Below are 22279 nucleotides of genomic sequence, written 5' to 3'. Positions count from 1 at the left end.
CAGCCTACCTGTCATCATTTGTTTACAAATATAGATTATAGTGTCACTTGCAATGCACTGCTCTGTAATCTCTTTTCCATTCAATGGAAGGAGCATTCAGTGATAAGCTCCATTAACAATCTATGGCATCATTATCCATGCAGGTTAAAAAGGCTTCGAAGAACCATGGAAGGGCCAGTTTAACAGTTGATTAAAAAAAAGAGAAATGGCTGTAAATGCAATAATTGGTCATTCAGCATTTGAAAGAGGGAAATAGGTTAATATTTTTGGGAATCTTTTCTCTGTCTTATAAGTAACAATTTTTGGCAGACACTGGAGTAGTCTACATTGTGTGAGCCTCTAGTGGAATTTTAACTATAGTAGTTAATGTTGTTCATGCTCATTGAGGTTTTGCATCATGGAACAGCAACACCAGAATCAACTACCCCACCCCCCTCCCACCCCCAGACTTGGAAAGCCCCACCTGAAAGGTTGGTATAAGCTGATTCCATAAATAATTTTAAAAAGGTTGGACAGGTACTTGCGAATGAGGTATGTACAGGGTGACGGACAAAAAACAGGGATGTGGGATTAAACACGATTGCTTTTTCACAGAGCCAGCACAGGGATGATGGGCAGAATGGCATCCTTCTGTACTTTAAGGCCAGGGTTTTTAGGATGGCGGGGTTTCGCTTCCTGGCATCCGAGGAGTTGGTGGCGAACACATCCCCGCTGATACTGGCTGCCCCACAGCCGCTTAACGCTCCAACAAGTGTTGATTGGCTGGAGGCGGGTCTTCTGTCCCTCAATTGGGAGGACATCCCGCCTCAGAGGGCTGCCAGCTGATCTGATTGGCCAGCAGCTCTCTCGTCCCAGTAGCGTCAGAGGCTGCAGTGGACAGCACTGGGATTACAAGCAGTGCCCAGAGTCTATGTCCTGCGAGTCTAGGACCAGGTAAGTGTGGGGGACCAGGGGCAGGGAGGGGAGATGAGGCCTGGGGTGGGCGCAGTGGCGGGGTGGGCGTGTAGGTGGGGAGGCTGGGTTGGGCGGGGAGAGAGCACCTGCAGGAGGCAGGCCCTTTGTGGGGGGGGGGGGGGGGGGGGGGGGAAGAAGCACCTGAAGTTAAAAGGGGGCTGCTGATGGAGGCGCCCCTACCCCACCCTCCCTGCCCGGGGTCTGAGCAGGGTTACTTTTCGGGATTCCCCCTCCCTCCGGGTCCTGAACTCCTCCCGCCAGCCTGAAAATTGAGACTGGGCTGGAAATGGTGCTTAAGTGGTCAAGAATTGGTCACTTAAAGGCCTCAATTGGGTCAAGGCCGGGGCCAGCCAGCCTAGGTCTCGCCCATCCCAACATAAAATTATGGAGAAGTTGGGGTGGGTGGGAGCCCAGTGGCAAGGCCCTCCGGGTGGGTGGGAGCCCAGTGGCAAGGCCCTCCGAACATCTTACAGCCAACCCCCGCCTACAAACCCTCTGGTGGGGTAATGTAAAATTCTGCCCTAAGTCTGGAAGTGCAGTACGATTCTCTGAAGTGTGATGTCTCACAGCATTGAATAGCCATTCAATAATTACTGAGCTGCCTCACATATGGAGAAATACCACTTGGACAAGGCACTTGAGGGTGGGAATGCTCATGGAAGTATAATCTATCCTGAATCACTGACTTCAATGGAGAATGGAGAGAAAATTGATCGGGGAATAACTGCCTTTAGAACCAGGAGACAATTAAAAATACACGTGCGTATTAAAGATGTAACACTGGCAGTTCAACACTTATTCCACAAAACAAGCTGCTTACCCAGTGTACTCCTGCATCGGTTTGGAAGATATGGCCTTATCCTTTGGGGGTCGGGTGCCATCCCTTTCTGAGCTGATCCATTCTGTTACAAATGAAAAGAAGAAACATCAGTGGATTGTGAAGATAGTAATACTTCTTCTGCCCAGCTGTGAAAAATTATTGGAATAACCTGTGCTTGTTCTCAATCTATACATTTTTATAGAAACAAAACTTTGCCAATATTATATGTCTGTTTGAATCCAGTTGAACAAGGGGATTCGAGGTGACTTTGTTTTAGAACAAAGAAAGCATCTGGGGGTGACATTATTGGAGTACCAACTAGCAGCACTACTGGGTTCATGCCTGCAATCCCCCCACCGCAGGCTGAGAGGCCATTCTCAACAACCATATGGTTATAAGGCTGTTCCAGGAGGGAGAGATAATCAGGGATATAATCTCCAGGAGAAATTGGTGGATATTTTTTTAACAGCATGGCAAGCTGCCTCATCATTATTCACTGTGTAGACAATGTGTTGGCTTTTGAGATTTAAACAAAGAGATGAAGGTACATACAATAATGGCCATTATTTGACAGAAATAGCACAATACCCCAGTGATACAAAAGACTGGGGGCTCTGGCGTCTGAAGAACTCACCATAAAGACGTTCACGAGTTCGCTTGCGCTCAGCAGGAACGACGACCCTCATCGTTACACGGATAGATCCCGACTCATCTCCCAGATGGGACAGACCCGTCTCAAACCTCTGTGGCGTGTTTCCAATCAGGGGCTTCAGAGCAATACAGCACTCTCCTGCAAATAGGGAGTAGGAATGCACAGGGATCAGCTTTGCAAGCCTTGTGAAGATATCAGCTGTTGGATTAATTGATGCTCTTACGTAGTAGTATAAGAGATTTCTGTACAGTTATCAGCATTTGACTTTTTTTTTTGCTTTAGAGCTGCTGGTTAGAGGTAACTTTGCAGCAGATACCTTGGCCTTGACCTTAAAGGGGTGGGGGAGTTGGAGCGTGGTCCTGATACAGTGGGCGGGGTTTTCCGCAAGTCAATGGACTTCTGGCTGGGACGCCCCCTCACCCGCAGCAGGTCCCGCCCACGACGGGGCCAGAAAATCCTGGCCAGTGCGCCTCAGATGGTTGGTGTACATGGAGTGTCCATCCTAACTGCCGCTTGTTCTGCTCAGGCCAGCTGAATTTCCCACACGGCTCCTAAAAGAGGTACTAGGCTCCTTATTAGCCTGTACAAGGGGCCCATTGCCTGTTTTGGATAACCAATGTCTTAAAAAAATCCAAAACTCACTATTGAGTCAGATATCTTTCAAGCTGCCTTGCTATGCATGATGTTGGACCTTGGGATTCACCCATTTTACGCCCGCAAAAGGGGGCAACAAAGCCCAATTTCTACCTCATGGATTTTTGGTGGGCAAACAGGCTCACCACTGGCAGTGTAGATTTGTAAAATAACCCCCAAAAACTAAGACACGAGAAATATTCAGGCCAAGAGAAGAGGGATGAGCCACAGGACTGACATCTATTCTTACAAGATAGAATGTCAAGGAGAAACTGGGGCTGTTTGTCCTTGAAAGGAGGTGAAATGTGGATCACCACATACCAAATATAAGGCAAATCTCAACTTCAACTTCAATACAGTAGAGCAAGGGACCCACGGGATGATTTTCGTGTTGCTGCTTTCACTTTAAAGTGGAAGGACAGTAGCGCAGATCAGTCTGTGCATAACTTAGCATCAAGTTCCCACCCCTGTTAATTTTTAGACCAGAATCCAGTTAGCTACAGCCCCCAATGCGAACAGGCGAGAGACTCATGAATATATGACAATCAGAGTCCAATGGGGCAGTTAAGGCTCCAACAGCATTTTCCATCTCTTAACTGAAAGCTACTGCCAGTTCATGATTGGCCCCTTGCCTCCTGCCAGCCCCACCCTCCCCACCACCACAGCTGCCAGGGCTGTTGCTGACCACAAATTGCAAACCTCACAATGGGCAAGGTACAACAGCAGCTCACTCAGTTATCACAATGGTGCCGGAAGCCTGATTTCAGGCGAGCCTTGGGCCTACCAGTTGCACTGTTCGTGCGCCATCTGCCCTTGCAAACAGACCATAACCAATGTTATCCCTTTATGTTTTGCTAACTCTCCATTTTTTTGTGCTTTCCCAAACATCTGTATGATACTTAACTCTACTAAACCTTCTAACTTGTCTTTAACTTACCGTAGGATTCATATCCATCTGTGGATTTTATGGTCAGTAGGAGGTGTTGGTCTTGTAAGTACTCAATATCAGATAGAATTGGAGATAACTATTGAAAGCAACAACAGTGAAAAGTGAGGCATGGCAAAGAGTTCAGTGAGGTTAAAATAGTAATGGTAGATTATCCAGGGTTTATATTGCTTCAGGTCAGTGTCTAAGTTTCTGTCTCTAACAACAGCCTTTCATTGTAAGTCAAAAGGTTAAATTATCCTTTGGTGAAGTCAGAATTAGAACACTGTGTATCATTTTGCACACTCTAACTTCTAAAGGACTCAGTTCAGGGAAGGTTCACTCGACTCACTCCTAGGATGAGGGGCTTATCTTATGAAGAAAGGTTGAACAAGCTGGGCCGATATCCAGTGGAGTTAAGAAGAATGGGAGGTGATCTTTTTGAAATATATAAGATCCTGAGGGGATTTGATAAGGTGGATCCTGGGAGGATGTCAGGTTGTCAGGAGACTAAAATCAGGGGACACAGTTTAAGAATAAGAAGTCTACCATTTAAGACAGAGATGAGGAGAAACTTTTTCTCTCAAAGGGTCATTTGTATGTGGAATTGTCTTCCCCAGAAAGCAGTCATTGAATTTATTCAAGGCCGAGTTGGACAGATTTTTGATAGACAAGGAAGTCCAGGATTAAGGGGGCAGATGGCAAAGTAGAGTTGAGACCACAACCAGATCAGCCATGATTTTATTGAATGGTGGAGCAGGCCCGAAGGGCTGAATGGCCGACTCCTGCTCCTATAAGTTCTATGTTCCTATACGTTCCGATGAATTGGAAATATTTTAAGTTATATTGACATTAAGTTAATGGAAATGGGTTTGTAAGGGGATTGTATTCTGCATCTAACCCACATCTGATCCAGATGTTCTTGACAGAACAGTTTAACAGTTTTACTCCGTGGCAGGTTTGTGCTGTACTTCATCTGGATATCCTTGATGGAACACTTTAACAGGAATATTACTCTGGATCAAACCTATCCTATACTTAACCCCAGAGTGTTTGATTGGCCACTGTCGTAGACATTTTGGAAGCACTAACCAGAAAAATACCCTTCAGCAAGTCCTTCTGGCCAAGAAATGGCTCCCATAGCTGGCTTCAAAGAAGCCAGTTACACTGGAATTTACTCATTTCCCCCCCACCCTCCTCCATGTCTTTCCATCAAATAGTGCAAATTATCTAATTCATCCAGTCATTTAAGGCAACTGGAGCCAAAACGAGCTTAAAGCACAGTGAAGGGCTTCCTTGAAACTCCTCCACACGGCCAGACACTGGTGCAGTGTGCCCTGGGCATTCTATAGGCCTCACATCTCAGTGCCCCTTCCTGTGGACTGTGTATTGTCAGCCCCTATGTTGTAAGAAATGACTACTAGTTGATGATTAAATCTATTAAGCCACGATCTGCAGCAATTTTGAAATAAAATTCTAGGTTCATCCCAATCAAGCCTATATTCTGCTCACCTAGGACTCTGACCTGCTTCCCAGGCCAAAATTAGATGGAGTGGGCTATTTCTAAAAAGGTCTATGTATATTTGGGCATATTTAAACCTGAGATAAGTTTGTGCTCGAGCGTATGAATGCAAGTTATGTTCATTCTTGCATGTGCCCAGCTTATTTTTTAATGGCAGTAGTCAAAAAAACTTTTCCAGTCTCGCTTTCGTGAACTAAAATTACCACGTGACCAGCCTGAAACTGGGGTAGTTTCCCTATCTCAATTCTTCTGGTAGAGGTCACTGCTGATTAATCAGGAGTAAGAATCTTGGCTGGTTTCATCCTTCTCCAGCCTAGAGTTGGAAGCCATTTCTGGTGCCTCTAGCACAGCCCTGGCTGGGATCAGTTAACTCTACACAGATCAGGGGTTGAAACTGGTCCACATATAGCTCAGCAGCAGCCTAATGCATTTCCTAAGGGCTATTCTGGAAACACAGGTCAGACAACCAAATAGCATTTCACTCCCATCACATCTAAACTTAATTTCCTTGAGTTTACAGTAATTGATTGCTGTGTTACATTTTCCATTAGTTATAATTTTCCATTAGGCTAACGCCATGACCTACCATTGGCAACTGGTGTGCGGCCCATTCAACTCTCAGGAATCCATGTTTAATACACAGCTGGGTACCATTATCCAAACTTTTCTTAAATTCTGTCAAGAAAAGGTCCATTTTGGAAAAGTGTGCATTATTAAAAGAATTTACATATTTTTTTCTGTTGGACTAAGTGCCTTTGTTATAAAGCTAGAAAGAGGGATTTTATATATACATATAATATGCCAATTACTCACTGTGTGCAGATGTTTACTGCAGTCATAGGAGGCCATAAATGCATTTAAAAGGCAGAGTCAGATTTGAGAAGATCTTGTGGCATGATCTTTGTCCAGTAAGAAATGTCATAAGAATAGTCTCACTGAGGCACTGGGCCAAACAAACATCCCACAATAGTGACGTTAAACCTGGAAGTTAAAGCTTACGGAACAAATTGATCTTTCATATGACTTTAAGGATTCTGTACTTACTGTTCAATTTGTGTGTTAAATCCAGAACTCAATGATGTTGTCAAATTAACAGAATCACAGAGATGGACAGAAACATGCTAACACTTATTGTCGGGAAAGGGTTAATCAGGCAGTCTTGAAGTCTGCTCATGTTACACTGTTATTGATTTCTCCTTATAAGTTAATTTAGATGCAGCGACCATTGAACTGTTGAATTAAGACAGATCTTAAAGCAAGAGTCAATTTAGACAAGAGATCTAATTAAAAGACTTTCTAATTCATACTGCAGTGAACTTTAGTTGGCATAAGGCACAGCAACATTCATTACATGTTCCTCAGGCTGCTTGTGGCTCCACTTGTCTTTCCTGCGTCCCACTCACTAATCCTCCCTCTCACTCGCCAAGGGCAGTATTTAATTGAAGTGATGGGGGTCTCGCCCAGGGTTGGAGAACCGGCAAGAAACCCACATTTTCTCTTTGAGGGGAGGCCCACAAATATGAAGTGTCAATCAGGCACTTAACTGGGCACCAGATCAAGGACCCCGGGGTAGGGGGGCAGAAAACCCGCCCGATAAGATCAGAGGCCCTTATCTTTATTGAACGCCACCAGGGAGGTGGTAGCTGCTGCAATATGACACCCACCCGAGACCCGGTATCATTGCTGGATCCCATGCCATAGATGAGTGAGGACAAGTGGGGCTAGGGTCGCAGGGTGGGGGCTATGGGGGAGGGGGCGTCAGCAGCAAGGGCAGGGGGTAGCTATCAGCATCTGGTCTCTTCCAACTCCCTCAATCAGGCACTGAGTGCCTTTGAACGAGGAACCTCCCCCAGGAGCCCACAAGCAACACTGCACAGATTTGCTTGTCATGCTCCCCACATGGCGAATTCCCCCCCCCACCCAGAAGGATGAGGCTCTCAAATAGGCATTAATTGCCTACTTAAGGGCTTCAATTGGTGGCAGGATGGGAAGGTCAGACACGGGCCTTTCCGCTACAGGCTTAATCGGGGTTGAGGAAGGAAGGTGGTGGGGTCATCACCTGCCACCCTCCTGCCTGATTAAATCCCTCCCACCACCAAACCCGCCACAGAGGAGGACATTAAATTCCCTCCTGCCTCTCTCCCGCTCGCCAACCTTCCGGTTCACCGACCCTCTCGCTTGCTGACTCTCACTCACCAACTCTCCTCTGCTCACTGACCCTCCCGCTTGCCGACTCTCCTCTGCTCACTGAACCTCCCGCTTGCCGACTCTCCTCTGCTCGCAGCTTCTCTCCCGTTCATCACCTCCCGCTTGCCAACCCTCCTACTCGCCATCCCTCTCCAGCATGCCACCCCTCTCCCATTCACCGTCTCCGTCTCCCGCCGCCTGACCCTCCCACCCCCCTCACTCGTTTCCTTCCTCTCGCCACCCCTCTCCCAAGCCCTCGCTCGTAGCCAGGGATCGGGAGAGGGAAGTGGTGAGAGAGCAGGAGAGAGGCAGTGAGGTGGAGAGGGAAACAGTGAGTGAGATGGTCCGCGAGCAGAGGGGCATGAAACGAGAGGGTTGGTGAGCGGGAGGGTCCCATAGCAGCAAGTGGGAGGCAAGTACAAAGAGTGCATTATTAAGAGTTAGTAAGTCATTAAACACATTAGTAACGGTACTCTTGGCGTACTATGTACAGTTATGAATATGTTTATCTTTTATCATTATTTTGTCTTACATACCAAGATATCTTTTACAAAAAATAAATTGCAATGAATTTATAAGCATTTAAAAAATTTTACTTGTGGTCCGATTAAAATGGTCCAATATCCCAATTGGCCTTCACTATTCTTCTGGTGACTACTACTGGCCTATATCATCCTATGCAGATGCAGGAGGTTGGTATGGAAAAGCATGGATTTATAACTGAAAATTTCACAAGTCATTTAACCAGGCAGGAGGGTGGTGGGCGGGGTCCCCACTGCCTTACCACCTCCACCCTGACTGGCACTTAATATGTTGGACCTTCCCTAAAAGAGGAGACGTGGGGTTCCTGACAGCACACCAGCCAGTGGGTGAAACCCCGGTCTCCTCCATTAAATACTGCCCATGGATCTGGAAATTTAGGGAGTGTGACCGAATAGGAGAGTTGTGACGGTTTATAGAAATTTAAGTTGTTGAACTTATTAAAAAAAAGAAAAGAAAAGAAGGAAACTCATTTTAAAAAAGTATAAAAAGTCGATGTTGTCCAATACTTTGGAATTCAGTTAAGGTCTGGTCAGTGTGAACAAGCAAACTCATAACTGTAAAATATTTGGATTATTTCACTAAAATTCTGCAAGTTTTTCTCATAGGTGCTACTGTTAATATTAAATAATTAATAATTATTGCTATAAATCTGTGACATTTAATGTAGTGAACCCTTTTGATTTAAGGAGAAAATTATAAGTATGAACATTTTTCCTCTAATGATTATCCCCATTCTCCCTTCCTCTACTGAAAGAAATTTACTCCTGTTGTTTGGTTTCATGGGTGCTGACAGTTCATCTAAGTGACCCTGTATAGAAATGTATTGAGGGTGAAATTCAACTTTGGTAGGGACATAAACCAGGTGGTATTCATTCCGCCACACATCAAACACCATTTGCAATTGAATTCAATGCAAAGAAAAAGGGTTTAGCAGGCAGCCTAAATGCTACTCCCCATTCTGCATCACTGACAAAGTTAAATTTTACCCCTGTAGCATTATATAGAAATTATAACATGTAAACAGACCCAACCAGTCTGAGTTGGTAATTATCTTGCACACATGCAGTAGTCTTGATTCTGCCTCTTTATCACCCTTACCTTCAACTATACATAAAACCTATTCTTCAATGTTGACATGGTCTGCTTTACGGCCATTAACTCCAGGAGTGCATTCCACAGCCTCACGCCGCTCTGTGTCAAAACTTTCCTCTGCTCATCCAAGTTGCAGCTCCTATCTCATGGCCTTTGACCTATATGACCATTACTGATGTCATGGTGAAATCATATCTTGTCTTTACCTGAGATTCACACATGTTTGCCAGCAAGGCTCACTGGGTAATCAGTGGTGGAAAGTAAGCAGTTGGGAAAACACTGATAGAAATTTTTCCCTCCTTTGCCCAGAGGCATTGAGGCCAATTGTATTGAACCTGTAGCCACCTTGACTGCAATCAAATAGTTTACCATAAACTAAGCATGAAACCTAGGATGGTCTTTGTGGGGTTCTGTATCATGGTGGTTGCTGGACCCAACCACTGACCAACCAAGGACAATTAAATGGATGACATTGTCCTGTAATTTGGCTGAAATATGTATATTAAATGCGTTCAAACCTTCCAAACAACTTGAGTGAAATTCAATGAAAAATTTTGTTTTGCACGTTGTCTTCACGATAGCTTCAATGATTTCAAACTCAATGCAGGCTTGCCCAGAACTATTACAAGGACCTGCAAACAACAGGAATAAATAAAATTAAATTGGACGTGAAAAAATCTCAACAGGAACAATAATTTGCTCGAACACAAACTCACAAATATACAAGCATAGATCATATCTTATACACACTAGCCTTCAAAAACATACATCATGGTGCGTGTACGTGTATTAAGCTCATCAAGTCAGTGCATCTCATTGCTGGAAAATGAAACAATGTCAGCATTGTGTAATCCTGGAACAAGCTTAGTATGGCCAGATATAGAATAAAAAGGTAGTGGGGAGAATTTGCTCCCCGTTGGGCGGGCTGGACGGGAGCAGGTGTGCAGCTGGTCACCACCCGCTATCGGCTGCGCACCGCCATTTTATGGGGGCGGACCAATTAAGGCCCACCCAGTGTGACGCACACCCGGAAGCGCTCAGCACTACCTGTGCGGGCGGGGGGAAGAGGGAGAGTCAGGGCCTGCGCTTTGCCTCAGGGAGATTCATTTAAGTGTGAAAAATTGAAGAAAAGAATTTTTAAAATTATCCAGACATGTCCCCTCATGTGACATTGTTACATGAGGTGGGACATGTTTATCGATTTACATGAACCATTTTATTAAATTAATAAAGCCTTCATGAAACCTCATCCCGCCCGTGGATGAGGTTCCATGTAAAATGCAAAGGCCGCCTGGGCTCTTTGCCTGCCCGCCAACCTTAAGGTTGGACAGGCTGCTCTTACAAATGCCTCAATTAGTGGATTAATGGCTTTAATAGGTCTTTGACAGTTCAGCGGGCGCGCAGACATTTTATGCGTCAGCGTGCGGGGCCCACCCCTCACACGGCAACCAGAAGATTCAGGCCAGTAAGGGGTTTCAGGAAACATAAAAGTTTATTTAGCTCAACAATATAAACTCTTTTTATGGATCATTATCCACCACCTTCTCATCACATTACTCATTCCTTTGTTTCTGCAGAAACAAGTCTAATAGCCTCTTGAACATTTATTCACTGCATGTTTCAAAGGCTGCCCTCGATAGCATGAGATCAACTAATTCCCTTTTAATTTCTGAGTTTTAACTTGTGTTTCCTTAAAATCATTCACAGTTTTGTAAATTCCCTTGTCGTCTTGAAAATAATCAATTATGGGACCTTGAAGTGTCCCATTTTCTGGAGAAGACAAACCTAACACCCCTTAACTTTTCCTCATTACTTCGATTCCCAATACCTGCAACCACCTTTTTTGCTCATCTCTGTATCGCCAAAGCATGATAATATCTTCCCTTGATTTCACAAGAACTGCACAGAGTACTCAGTGATATAACCTCTTCTGATTTGCACTCTATGGGCTGGATTTTACTAGCCCTCTTGGGATGGGCTGGAAGGCCGATGGAGGGGGAGGGGGTCCTGTAAAATGGCGATGGAGCAGGGATGGAGTGCTGGTGGCCTTCCTGTCGCCATTTTACCAATGGTATGGAAGGTGGAGAGCAGCCCTCCCGCCCATAAGCCAATTGAGCCACTTAAGTGGTCAGTTAAGGGCCTCTTCCCACCACCGCTTACATTTTACCAGCGGCGACTGAGACATCTGGTTTGTGGGGAGGCTGCCTGGTGAACCCTGGCAGACTTCTTGCAGGTTTGGACAGGTGGGGGGTGGTGGGGTGGTGGGTGGGGGGGTGGTGGGGGGGGGGACTTTCTAATTCAGCACAGAAGGGCCCAAAGGTAGTAATAGTTGCCCCAGTGGCACCAACTTCACTTTGCAACACACCAACACCTCCCACCCCTCAGCAGAACATGGCTGACTGGCCCCGGCAACCCCAGATCCCACTTATAAGACATGAATAAAACCACAACATGGTGGCAGCGGTGGAATATGTAGCAGTTTTATAATGATATAAAAGCACTAATCACTCATACGGGATTGGGTACACATGTTTTGTGTTCATTTATTAAGTCTAGGCACATGTGAACAGGAATACATGGATATAAAGCTTGAAGACATCAGAGCTGCAGAGCTGTGTGTGTTCTGCTGAAAGCAAAAATGAAACTAAAACTGGATCACATGACACATTTCCTTTCTAGTGATGTCATTCTGGAATCCCTTAAAGGTATATTACAACAGCCACCACCTGGACAAAATTCCAGCCATTCTTGCTCTTGATGCACCCCGCTACATTACTTAACGCTCATTAATGCAACTAATTACTGAGAACAGTAACGCTCCTTCTGCTTTGCCTCAACAACTTGCCAGACTTGCTTGGAGAAAGTATTCTCTATTGCACCGTTGTAGTATTTCCATATTTCACATTTCTCTGATGTGCCAATGGTGATCATTAAACAATAATTAGCAGGATTTTTTTCCCCCTGTGATCTCATGACCGCTTGGCTGCCTATGCACCCATTTTGAGACTGCCTCAAACTGCTAATACAGACTGAAGAATCTTTCACTCCGTCACTCTGATCTAGGTTTGTACCCAGATGAAAAACCAGTGTATAGCCCGCAGTAATGTGACCTAGATCCTCCAACTAACTCACTCTTTACATTATCTGTTCAACTCCACTTGTGGAGATATTAAGGAGCCCCCATTGATGAACACATTCTCTATATCACTTGGCTCTTTTTACCTTTTTTAGACACAAACTGGGAAGTTACCCCAATTTCAAATGTGGAAAAGATGGGTGAGTGGTCACTGGTCATGATATCATCTGTGCAACCTGCAGAAAAATAAAAGAGGATGAGAATGAGGAAATTAATTATTACGTTCTAGGTTTTCTGAGACAGTGTGTGTAAGAATTCCATTATTATAACAGTGAGTCTTGGTGAGGAATGTGCAACTTCAAATGGAATAAAATATTGTCCCAGATTTTCACTGAGTCAGGACAACTCAGCTGCCCTTTAAAAATGGTAGAGGGACCCAATTCCATGATTCCCGTCCCATTCCCATTTCCAACAATTTTTACCATCACAGGATAAGGGTGTAGGTAGCCCACCCACTTACAACATTCCTGTCCTTGTCAGCTCCAGTGCAGGGGTGAGCAATTCATCACCTCCCGTGCCCCTACAATTTTAGTGGAGTCGAGACACGTCCCAGAGAAATCGTCAACCACAGACGAACCCCAGTCACAAGTTTAAAAGCAAAAAATAGTCACCAGCTCCTGGAATTCTTCCACTGACAGGCTTTGGCATACAAAAAAAAACTGCCATGGACAGAATGTGTGTATTTTCTTATTCTCCATGATCAAAGTGTTTAGTATGTGAGGTGCATTTTTACCCTCAGAATGATTGTCCCAATTCAAATAATCCCTGCAGCGAGTTATTTTGTGAGTTTTAAAATAAAGAATGTTATTTATTATCCCACACTTCCTTCCTTCCATCATAAGGTCAGAAGTGGAGATGTTCATTGATGATTGCACAATGTTCATCATCATTTGCAACTCCTCAGATACTGAAGCAGTCCATGTCCAAATGCAGAAGGACCTGGACAATATCCAGGCTTGGGCTGACAAGTGGCAAGTAACATTCGCACCATGCAACTGCCAGACAATGGCATTCTCCAGCAAGACAGAATCTAATAATCTTCCCTCGATATTTAATGGCCTTACCATTACTGAATCTCCCATTATCAACTTCCTGGGGCTTACCATTGATCAGAAACTGAACTGGACTAGCCATATAAATACTGTGGCTACGAAAGCAGGTCAGAGGCTAGGAATCCTGGGGCAAGTAACTCACCTTATGACTCCCCAAAGCCTGTCCACAATCTTCAAGGCACAAGTCAGGTATGTAATGGAATACTCTCCCCTTGCCTGACACCATCCAGGACAAAACAGTCTGCTTGATTGGCATCCCATGCACAAAAATTCATTCCCTCCACCACTGATGCACAGTAGCAACAGTGTGTGCCGTCTACAAGATGCACAGAAGAAACTCACCAAGGCTCCTTAGACAGCACCTTCCAAACCCACAACCACTACTATCTAGAAGGACAAGGGCAGCAGAACATGGGAACACCACCACCTGGAAGTTCCCCTCCAAGCCACTCACCATCCTGACTTGGAAATATATTGCCATTCCTTCACTGTCACTGGGTCAAAATCCTGGAACTCCCTCCCTAACAGCACTGTGGGTGTACCTACACCACAGGGACTGCAGCAGTTCAATAAGGCAGCTCAGCACCACCTTCTCAAGGACAATTAGGGATGGGCAATAAATGCTGGCCTAGTTCACATCCCTCGAATGAATAAAAAAAAACTGTTGCTCCATATGTCACTCACTTGACTCACACAAATTATTACTCACACAAAAATTAGATATAGATGAAGGAAAAAACAATATATTTGCAATTTGGGATTATTTCAGTCTCCTTAATAGCAGGCTCGTAGTTTCTTAGATGAATTGATGCTTTGGGTAGAATGAAAAGCAGAGGATTCTTAGTAAGCTCTGAGGCTTGTTGTAGTTGAATTGCCAGGAGGTTGGTTCTCCCACTTTCAAGGTTTATTGTCTTGGCTATTTAGTTGACAGCAACTGATTTGATGGCTTTCTGCTGATCTGAAATTGGTCTGGAAGACGACCAATTGCCTTAATTTACAAAAGCTATGGCTCCTTTAGGACCTAAAAATAGAAAAGCTTCCAAATTCTTTTGGCTCAAGAAAGCCCACAGGAGAACCTCTAGCCGAACAGTGACAACAATTCTGCGTTTTAGCAGATGGAGCCAGTTGTCAGTAAAGCAACCTTACAGGCATGTCTCATGGCAAAGAAACAATAGCCGGTTGGCGGGGGTCGGGGGGGGGGCGGCAGAGAAGAGGAGAGGAGGGGAGGGGGGAGGAGAGGAGGGGAGGTGGGGGGAGGGGGGAGGGGGAGAGGGGGAGAGGGGGGAGGGGGGAGAGGGGGAGACGGGAGGGGGGAGACGGGACCCACCATGGGGGGGAGGGGAGGAGGGTGGAGAGTGGGGGAGAGGGAGGGGGAGAGGGGAGGAAGGGACAGAAAATCCTGGCCTTTTAAAACCATCTTCATCAGACTATGACAGAGGTTGTAAGTGCCAATAAGTAGGATTTGAAACCTCAAGGTCAGATTCCGAACTGATGCAAAACTATTGGTTGAAAGTTCTGAGACTTAATAAGGCTAAATCTGCAAGACATGAAATACATGGGGATTATTTAGGTCTGAATAAATATGGGTTAGAAGTTTGCTGACATCATTCAGAATCAGAACATGCTGGGGGTGGGGGTGGGGGGTCAATTTTATTACTCCCCCCCCCTCCCCCCATCAGGAACAGGACACATTAGCATTAAAATTCAAACAGGAGTATTCACCAGTCCATTTCCGCTCACTTGGTGCCTGCGATGTCATTTTAATAGTGTTCACTTCTCAGTAGGCCCAGGATCCCAACAGAGGCCAGACGAAAATCCACAATTATTTAAACAATTCACAAACCTCACTATTATTGACCTCAATGACAGCTGTAAAAGTCCTGACAAGCTGCAGGCATGTTAAATTGCTAGGTTTATTTGTTTTAAATAGTGGAAATGGTGAAGTTTGCAAAATGTTTTCTCAGTTTCAGCTGACCTGAAGCAGCACTGTTCAAATTTGGAAAATCAGTGCAACATATTTTACAAAACTCAATAGGTGACGTGTCTTTGTTCACCAGCGCAGGAATGGCCAGGTCATTATGGGAATTTCCTTCCAGCTTTGCTTTGTTGCCCTGAGCTGCAAAGGCACCATTTGTATCAATAATAAGTGCGTATACCTACCATATGAAGTACACTGATTATACGTTTCTGGGTAGGATTTCCACAGGACCCTATCACACCAAGAAGGAACATTTATTCTTACCTATAATAAAGGCAAAGAACAAAGGTATGAATAGCAACAAGCCTGATGATCCTTTCATCTGATGTTAAACTGATGGGTCTTTAGTTATTTGGTTTCTCCCTCTCTCCCTTCTTAAATTACAAAGCGGCATTTGCAATTTTCTAATTAAAAAGCACAATTCCTGAATCGAGAGAGCTTTCGAAAATTAGGACAAATGCATCTGCATTTCCCTCACCTATTCTAACATTCCTGGGTGGAAACCATCAGGTCCTGGAGTTTTTTCTGTCTTAAGTCACATTATTTCCTCCATTACCATCCTTTTTTTACTCATATTAAATCTATATATTCCCTCCCTTTGACTTATCTTTAGGTTCCCTTCTACTTCTGATTGTTTTCCTTATTCTACCACAGTGAAAAAAGATACTCATATTAATAGGTCTGCTATTTCCTATTGTCCATTATGGTCTTGCCTACAACAGCCTTTCACCACTCTCTTCCTCTTAATATACTTACAAATACATTTGCTGTTAGCTTTGATGTCCTTCACAACACTTCTTTCACCCATTATTTCATTTTTTAGATAACTTATTTTCTTTTTATAGCCTCACAGTTTGCTGGATTTGTTTTTCTTACGTTTGTGTAAACCTTTTACATTTATTTTCTTCCTGACCTCATTTATTGATCATGGTTGTTTAATCACACAAGCGGAGGTATATTCTGGTTTCATACTGTTTGTCTGTAGGTTTGCCCATTAACAATCTACTGAGGTCAATTCATTCCTTAGTCTGACAAAGGTTGCCTTGCTTAAATTTAAAACCTTAGTTTCAGACTCTCTATCCTCCCTTTGAAACTAATACAACATTCAACTCTATTATGGGCACTATGTGCAAGATGTTCCCTTACCAACAGATTGGTAACTAATTCTGGTTTATTACCTATCATTAAATCTAATACAATTTGTTCTCTTGTCAGTTCTAAAACAATATTGACTTGAATGCAAAGTAAAACCAGATTGGGTGTAAAAGTCGGTCTTTGACCTGTTCCCATCAGTTTCCCAACAGCTTGGTAGGAGGGGGAACAAGGCTAAAATTGAATGAGAAAACTGTCTCAATACATTTTAGAAATTCATTGCCCTCACTAGTTCAGCTGTTCTGCTTCTTGGGTCTGAATTTCAGGAGCGCCTGATCGGTGGGTTCGGGAGCAGTCGGGAAATGGACCGCTGACCGTGATTGGCCATGATTTCACGCTGGCTGGCCAATTAGCAGCCAGCTGTGGTGAAATGCGTGCTGAAAAGCTCAGTGTTGCCGGGGTGGGGGCAGGAAGAGGGCGGGCGATGACATCACCGCGGGCACGGGGTGAGCGCTGCGATAGAGCTCCCTGAAGACAGACAGCTGCCTCAGGGAGCTGCAGACCTGAAAATCATCAAATAAAGGTTTTAAAAGCTGCAAAAAAAATGCCCAAGCATCACAATCACCTAAAAATAAAACTGATAAAAATGCTGCCCCCAGATATTTATTTTTATTTTATTTCGTAACGTAAATTTCGTCCTGCCCTTGGACGTGGTTTGATGAAAAATGCAAAGGCCGCCTGGCCGATTCCCCCATCCGGCAATTGTAACTTTCGACGGGCCATGAAAAATTGGAGACAATTGCGCCGTCAATGGGCTTATTTGCCCTCTTAATTGTCGGCGGGTGCGCTTCCGACTTCCGTGCTTGAGCGCCAAGAGAAATATCGCATGAGTGAACGATGGTGTCGGGACGCTCACCCGACGTCTTCTCAAGCGATTTTACGCCCGATCAGGTCGGGCGCGCGCCCGCCCGCAGGACATAGAATTCAGCCCACTGTGAAAGTTAAAATCTCCCATTAGAACCACATTGTGTCCTTTACGTCTTATCAGATCTCCATATATATATTCCCCACTGCATTATTATTGTCAGGAAGTCTGTAGACAACTCCTACCCGAGTTTTGCATCCTTTGCTGTTCCTTAACTCTAACTGATCGTGGTTCACCACTACTAGAATCCCTTCCTATTACTGCTCTAATTAAGTATTTTATCAGTATTGCTACTCCCCCATCCCACAACGTCTTTAATTTCTCTGCCATTTCTAGAGATTTGATGGCCCATAATGTTTAGCACTAAATCATGCTCAGTTTGCAGCCAGGCCTCTGTAGTGCCGACAACATCAAACCCTGGAAGCTAAATTTGTTCTTCAAACTCAATTTTTTTATTTCTAGTGCTACATGAAAGGCTTACTTGCATAGCTGTCCTCTATGATGCCCCTATGCTCTTGTCAGTTTTTTTCTCACACTTCTTAACTTACCATGCGAATAAAGCATTTGTGCAGGGAAGAAGAAATATAAGGGATGAAATTAGGAACATAGACAGCTTGATGTTACTTACTCCAGTGGTTTTATGCTTCTGCCATGAGTAAACATCTCTGGCGTTTCGTTCATATCGATAGGTCGGAGGGAAAGTGATTTCTTCCTCATCTGTCAGATGTGGGAAAGAAGATTGAGAGCACAATGTCACAAGCGCAGAGCCTTTGTCCTATACATAAGTATGGGAAGGTTAACGTTTCAGCCCTATGACCCTTCGTCGCAGACCATCTTTTCCCTACCATAATTCTGAGGAAGGATCATACACCTGCAGCAGTAAACTCACGTTCCTCTCTCCAAAAATGCTGCTTGAGCTGTTGAGTGTTCTGAGTCTTTTTTTTTTGTTTTTATTGCAGACTTTCAGCATCTGCAGTACTTTTGTTTTGTTTATCATGCTCAGTTTAATACTATTAGATTATCAGGGCCAAAAGCACACAATGCAGTGAAGGATATACTGCATGTGGTAAAATGACATATATAATAAACGTTCCCATTTATACAATGATCTCTATATGTCCTAAATTCATATTAAAGTTCCATATCATACAGTATTGCATGCATTTCTGGTCACCGTATTACGGGAAGGATGCGAATGGGTACAGAGGAGATTTACAAAGATATTGACTGGAATGGACAATTTTAGCTATGGAGAAAGATTGGATAGGCTGGGATTGTTTTCTTCAGAACAGGGGAGATTTAATTAAGGTGTATAAAATTATGAGGGGCCAAAGTGCTTAGGAAGGACTTATTTCACTTAGCAGAGAGGTCAGTAACCAAGTGGCATAGATTTAACGTAATTGATAGAGGGATCAGAGTTAGGAGTAATTTTTTCACCAAGAGGTTGGTGGAGGGGGGTCTGGGACTCACTGCCTCAAAGGGTGGTAAAGGCAAAAACCCTTATTGTATTTAAAAAGTACTTGGATATGCTCTTGAAGTGCTGTAACCTACAAGGCTAAGGACCAAAAGCTGGGAAGTGGGATAAGGCTGGGTAATTCTTCTTCAGTCAGTACAGACATGATGGGCTGAATGGCCTCCTGTGCTGCAAAATTTTCTATGAGGTGAATTTTACTGGGGGCGTGGGGAGGGGGTTGGTGTGTCTTCCATACTACGCACCCCCCACTCCGCACCCCTCTCCAGTTGAAAAGCCGGTCAGTTGGTCAGGACCTTGCCGACTTTAAAATAGGCTGCCTCACAGCAACAATACACTGGGGCAGCCCTCTGGCACAGCAAGCGCTGCTGTCGAGAGCCGCCAGCCAATCTGGTTGACCAGCAGCTGAGTGGCCCCAGCAGAGCGGTGACCGGTGCTGGGACTACAGGGAGTCCCGAGAAGAAGGACAATGGATACCTGACTTCAAGGTAAGTCTGGGGATTTTAGTCGGGGAAGGATTGAGGAGCCTAGCGAAGGGAGGGGAGAATTGAGGGGGTCAGGTGTTAAAAATAGCACGCAGCAATTAATACATTTAAATTGTCAGAAATGTACTTACAGAATTTCAGGAAAACCTTTCTTTTCTCTTGTTCCAAGTTCAGTTGGTCAACACTCAGTAATGGCTCAAACTCCTTTTTGCTGATATAGTTTAAGATATCCTGAATGGTAAAGTATCTGATTTAGGAGTTTCTCTTCATTGGATTGAGTGTCCTTGAGTGTCCCCCTCAAAAAAAACAAATTTATCCTCTAATCCCATGCCACCCTCTGTCATTATTTATCTCATAAGCCCCATCCAGCCACGCTATTTTTCACAGTCAGCAATAGACAAATGGGGCCAAGTTTTCTTTCAGCTATGGAGTCGGGATAAGAGGCAGGAGAGTTGACCTGTGGAGGGATTCTCCCTCCACATTCATGGTTTGGCAGCTGTGACTACTTATAAGTTTAACATTTTGAAAATTCTATAGAGGGCACCTCAATCTCAAGGTGCCCTCTCTTTCTCCTACCCACATCAGTAGCACCTGCCTCTGAAGGTGGGGCCTCCAATCTTTCAGTGCTGCTGGGCCTCCTATTGGCCTTCCAACATTGGGAGCCCACCTACCATCCTTTATTAGATATCTGGCCATCTGGCCGCTAACTTACCACAATTCTTGAAAATTGTGACAGGTAAGAGACGCCAACACAGTGCAGGTTCAGGACCCGGAAATGCTCCCAACATCGGAGTCAAGCCCAAAAATGAAAATTCAGCCCATGGGTCCCAAAGTTCCCATCCGAACCCAAAGGAATTCTGGCAGATTTCCAGCTCGGTTAATAGAAAATGGGGATAAACCAGTTTCACCAGGAGCCCGCCCCCCCCTAATTTATATCCTGCCATTTTATGGAAGTAGATCTTCTGTTTGCCTCCCACTTGCTGTCAAAAGAGGAGGAATTCCACTCTTTACATCCACTGCGGGCCTCAGCAGAATTCACAACAGCTGCCAACTAGCGTGACTTCCACCAAAGCCTGCAAGTAGGCCCCAAACCTTTACAGCTATGAGAAATTGGTCATTTTAATAAGAGTAGTTCTGATAATATTATAGAAATGCTAAAAATAATAGCTTTAAAAGAAATGTCAAGCCTGTAGTTTCCTAGCAATAAAGTTTTTCACTCTCTGTATCAAGTTCAAGGAACTCTGCAGCCCCTTCAAGAGATAACCAAGACACAACACATTCAATTGTCCATTGTTCAACAGTGTTATCTACGTGACATAGCTCTTTCAGGCATGGGCCTTCATGGAGACAATCCTGGACGTAACAAGATGGACCCTTGTGCCCATTAAATGAACAAAATGTTCTTACAAGTGATAAGCAATAAGGTGATCTCATCAGGGGCAAGAGGAGGCTAGAAAGAGAAGGGTCTACCTTGGATATCTGTCCCTCAGTAATTGGGCAATTTGAATTAGAAGATATAATTGAATCATTGATTGACATGGGACAACTACCAGTCCCCTAAAATTAAAGCATATAAATGGGCAGTCAAGAAGAAAAGAGCACAGACAAGGAGGGGGCTGTTTAAGGGTTACTAGCTTTGGCTTAAAATGCTTATCAGCCTAAAGGCATGGAAGGGATCATTACAGCAGGCAACAGACCAGGCAATTCCATCCGTCTGATTCTGGACTGGTAAACGTTCTCACCTGTCACAGGTTGTAATTCTATTCTGATTATGTGTTGTATTTGAACTATCGTTTTTCAATAAACCACTTTAAATCTGTAAACTAGACCATTTGTGACTCCTCAACACTTCTGAGTAATCTGCGCCCAGAGATGACAACAGGCCTGTTTCTTCTAATGGGAACAGAAGAACAGGGGATGTTTCTTCATCACTGCCTCACTCCTCACCGCCAAGCACATTGCTGCTCCAACATTTTCCAGCAGGTGGTCCTGATGCACCCACCCTGGCTACGCAAAAGACCTTCTCCCCAGTTACGGGCAGCATTTGCAGCCTAAGGTTATATTGCAGATGGGGTAATCCATTCTGTCATACTTGAATAGGAAGTACAGGCCCTAGAGAAGTTCAGGTCCATTGATTAATTTGGCAGGCAAAGGCAGTCTGGAAATGGGCACAAGAGACAAGTAAGTACATTTTTGGAGTAAAAGAAGATTGAGAGATGTCTGGACAGCCAAAGGTCATATTAGAAGTAAACAAAAAGGAGAGAATAGGCCCTTTCTAGCTGTTCCTACAAAATCCTATTTTCCTAAATCAAGGATTCCAATAAACCAGGAAGAAAATTAAACATACCTGAATATCCATATCTAGTCGATAGTTAAGGTCTCCAAACCAGAAAATATGGGTGAAGCGCAGAGCGATGTCAAAAGAGCTGAGCTGTTTATCTCCCAATGATAACAAACGGAGTATATCCAAGTAATTCTGGTTTCGCCTAAAACAAAACCAGCAGTGGAAGTTTACAACCAAGGGACAGCAAGCAGCTGAGTTTAAAGTTATAGGTTCTATGTGCTATAGCAGCTCAGAATGAAGTCTCAGAACCATAGATGGAGAAATTCAACTTGTGCCTGACACGTGTAGAATCAGCAAAGCAACTGCTCCAAACAAAATATGTGCCCGGAAATCTTCAGTCTTATTATGGTTGTCATGGGCAATGCAGGCTTGTTTCTCTTAGACCAGCAAAATACCTCCGCCTCACTGGCAACTTGCCCACCACCCCCTCCCGACTCAACTTGCCAATTTGGTGCCCTTGGATCGCTG

General features: G+C 44.4%; 1 protein-coding gene across 2 annotated transcripts in view; it reads right to left on the bottom strand.

Moving 5' to 3' along the window:
* Positions 1-22279, bottom strand: part of LOC144683960 (phosphatidylinositol 3,4,5-trisphosphate 5-phosphatase 2A-like) — a 140151-nt gene that overhangs the window by 10317 nt on the left and 107555 nt on the right. For both annotated transcript variants that reach the window (XM_078547584.1, XM_078547585.1), the window contains 10 exons: positions 21815-21953; positions 19599-19698; positions 18140-18228; positions 15677-15758; positions 12551-12640; positions 9847-9960; positions 6093-6181; positions 3997-4084; positions 2409-2564; positions 1775-1856 (listed from right to left, as the gene is read on the bottom strand). In XM_078547584.1, the coding sequence (XP_078403710.1) occupies positions 1775-1856; positions 2409-2564; positions 3997-4084; positions 6093-6181; positions 9847-9960; positions 12551-12640; positions 15677-15758; positions 18140-18228; positions 19599-19698; positions 21815-21953 (1029 nt within the window). The remainder of the gene's footprint in view (positions 1-1774; positions 1857-2408; positions 2565-3996; positions 4085-6092; positions 6182-9846; positions 9961-12550; positions 12641-15676; positions 15759-18139; positions 18229-19598; positions 19699-21814; positions 21954-22279) is intronic.

The sequence above is a fragment of the Cetorhinus maximus genome, chromosome 8 (assembly GCF_964194155.1).
Source record: "Cetorhinus maximus chromosome 8, sCetMax3.hap1.1, whole genome shotgun sequence".
Lineage (NCBI taxonomy): Eukaryota > Metazoa > Chordata > Chondrichthyes > Lamniformes > Cetorhinidae > Cetorhinus > Cetorhinus maximus.
This window is presented reverse-complemented; position numbering and strand designations above follow the sequence as displayed.